The 2,539-nt window shown below is 48.6% G+C and overlaps 1 protein-coding gene across 3 annotated transcripts in view; it reads left to right on the forward strand.

Annotated features, from left to right (window-relative positions):
• Positions 1–2,539, forward strand: part of LOC106525721 (histone deacetylase 4) — a 122,311-nt gene that overhangs the window by 46,892 nt on the left and 72,880 nt on the right. For all 3 annotated transcript variants that reach the window (XM_014020046.1, XM_014020049.1, XM_014020047.1), the window contains one exon: positions 343–411. In XM_014020046.1, coding sequence (XP_013875500.1) covers positions 343–411 — 69 coding nt within the window. The remainder of the gene's footprint in view (positions 1–342; positions 412–2,539) is intronic.

The following is a 2,539-nucleotide window of genomic DNA, read 5'->3' on the forward strand; positions in this document are numbered from 1 at the left end:
CACACACACACACACACCAGCCGATGAGCTCCCAACCCGAGCTCATTCTGTAGCTCATCTTGGTGCGAGCATCCCTGCGAACACAGCACAGCCACTCATGGATCAGGCAGCAGCTCATGTGGTCACAGATGCTCAGCGGTGTGCGCTCGCCGCTGTGCAGATGACCTGAAGCCCCCCCTACCGCCCCACCACCCTCCACCTCTCCCTCTCTTTTTCTTTCACTCTGACTGGGGTTTTTCTTTTTTTTTTTTTTAAACTGCCTGTTTAGCGGGTTTTGTTGCTGGAAGCCCGGCTCGATGTTGCGGACCATCTTTGAAGCAGAATGTTCTCTTTCTCCCACAGAGGGAATCCTGGGAAAGGAGCAGCCGCTCGAGGTTCTCAAGACGTCGGCGCTCAACCACATCCCAACAGGTTGGACAGTCTGTGTGTGTGTGTGTGTCTGTGTGTGTTCATCAGCTGTACGTGATTTCACTATCAACCTCATCCTGTGTGACTTTGCGTTGCTTTAAACCAGGTACACTTTAAAGAGAAACTCCCAAAGGTGGTCCGTCCAATTCTAGAGGAGACCGTGTTTATCCGCTCTATGTTTTATTTWTGTCGTTATCTCACGGTGCCATTTTGCTGAATGGAAGCCCGAAGCTCTGATTGTCGGCACAGTCATTGTGAGTTTGCTTCAAACTGTTATGGGTCGTCTCAAACAGCAAAACAAGGCCATTGTGCATCTCAGTGGTGTGTTTGCTGCAAGTTCCTGAGTCGGTGTAGCAGTCTTACAAACAAASCTCGAAGAAGTCAAAGTGCTAAGGACCGGCTGGAAATTCTCAACTATCCCCAGTGCAAATTAAAATTAGTATCAGAGTGTGACTGTGAGTTTGATTGGAGGAAGAGGGGAACGAGAGTGAAACAAATCAAAAGAACACAGAGATGAGGTAATCAGAAGCTAAAAGTACTCCAAGCTTTGGGTTTCTCACCTCGAAGATAAATTTAAATATATTTTTTCCCCCTGTTGGAAAAAAAAGAAAAATAGCGCGATTCATAATTTTGCGCCTCACGCTCCTCCACGATTTGACACTCAGACATCATCCTTCTCTCGTATCCAAYGTTCACATGTTGCTGAGATTGTTTTGTTTTATTATTATTCTTGCCTCTGGCTAGGATGATAAAATATTGAAATCCACTGGAGCGTCTTCATCAGATATTCTCAAAATCTGTTGTCTTGGATACAAAGCTGCTGGGGGGTTGCGGGTATCCATGTTCTGACCCGGACCAGTTTCTCCTGCCAGGACCAGGAGGGTGAACCTGTATTGTCACGCAGCCGTCACGTAACATGAAGCTTTTTCTTTTGATGCAAAGCTGTGGCTGCTGCACCTGAACGAGTCCAACGCCTGAGTTTGGTTTCATACAAAGCAGCTCCCATCGTTTTAGATACTTGGTGCTTTTGAACTTTTGCTGTGTTAGTAAAATAACCTACAAATCACTGAGCCACCGCAGCTAATCGAATGCAGCCAACACAAAAATGGCTGTAAGTCGGTCAGATTTACAAATATTGAGATAAATGTTGGTGTGGTGGTAGCTGSGAGTCATCCTCAACACTGAGCATAACCTGCTGCATGAAATGTGATTTTGACACCTCTAACTCTAACCTTTTCATCTTAGTCGGACATAAAAGGTGGTGGGCCATCAGTTTATTAATCCGCACTCTGTGGCTTAAGTTAGAGGTGAAACATTTCATCCATCGCTGACAGGTCTGTAGCTGCTAAAACCATCACATGTGGAGTCACCGGTGCACAAGCATACTGTGTGTGTGTGTGTGTTCAAATGTAGTGTGTATATGTTTCTGTTTCTTTCTCCTGCGTCAGCCCGGGCAGCGAGGTGTGACGTGCTCGATTAAAGCCCCGCTGCAGAAGATGAGGTGGCCTTTCGCACGAACCGCACCTCCGCCTCAGCTCCTCGCCCGCCTCCAGGTCGAAGCTTTGCTCTCCTTCCCGTTAGGGCTGATGTCATTAGGCCGGCGACAAGTCAGGGCTCGCTGTTTTTATTTATTTWTTTWWATTTTTTTGGCAGAACACAAGGCTCACTGCTCCCTCTGCACCTCCCTGGTCTCGTTTCTACTCCTCGGGCTCTCGRGCAGAAACCGCTCCTGTTTTTTCCMGGAGTTCGGAGCTGGTTTGGATGCAGAACTCGTGCMGCCCAAAGAGTCTGTCCACAGTCAACAGATGGGCTAACTTGTTGCTCCTCGTCTCGCCCTCGTGCTAAATCTGCCGTGCAGAATTTCGTCATTGTCTTCGTCACCTCGGCCTCTGAACGTCGGCGCTCAGCTCATCCATTAGGCCTAACGAGTGAGGAGCTCAGGCAGTCGGACCGTGGGATACACGGCTCCACGATCCGAGCCTCCAATCAGGAGCGCCAGCCCTCCACATTGTCTGGTATAAATAGATTCGCAGTTGGAGCCAGAAGAGTTGTGGAGTGCGCCTGAGGGGTTGTAAACAGATTGTGATTTGTTTAGGGGAGGAAGGTGGGAGGGAGCGGCTCTGTGTATGGG

This window comes from Austrofundulus limnaeus, unplaced genomic scaffold (assembly GCF_001266775.1).
Source record: "Austrofundulus limnaeus strain Quisiro unplaced genomic scaffold, Austrofundulus_limnaeus-1.0 Scaffold238, whole genome shotgun sequence".
NCBI lineage: Eukaryota > Metazoa > Chordata > Actinopteri > Cyprinodontiformes > Rivulidae > Austrofundulus > Austrofundulus limnaeus.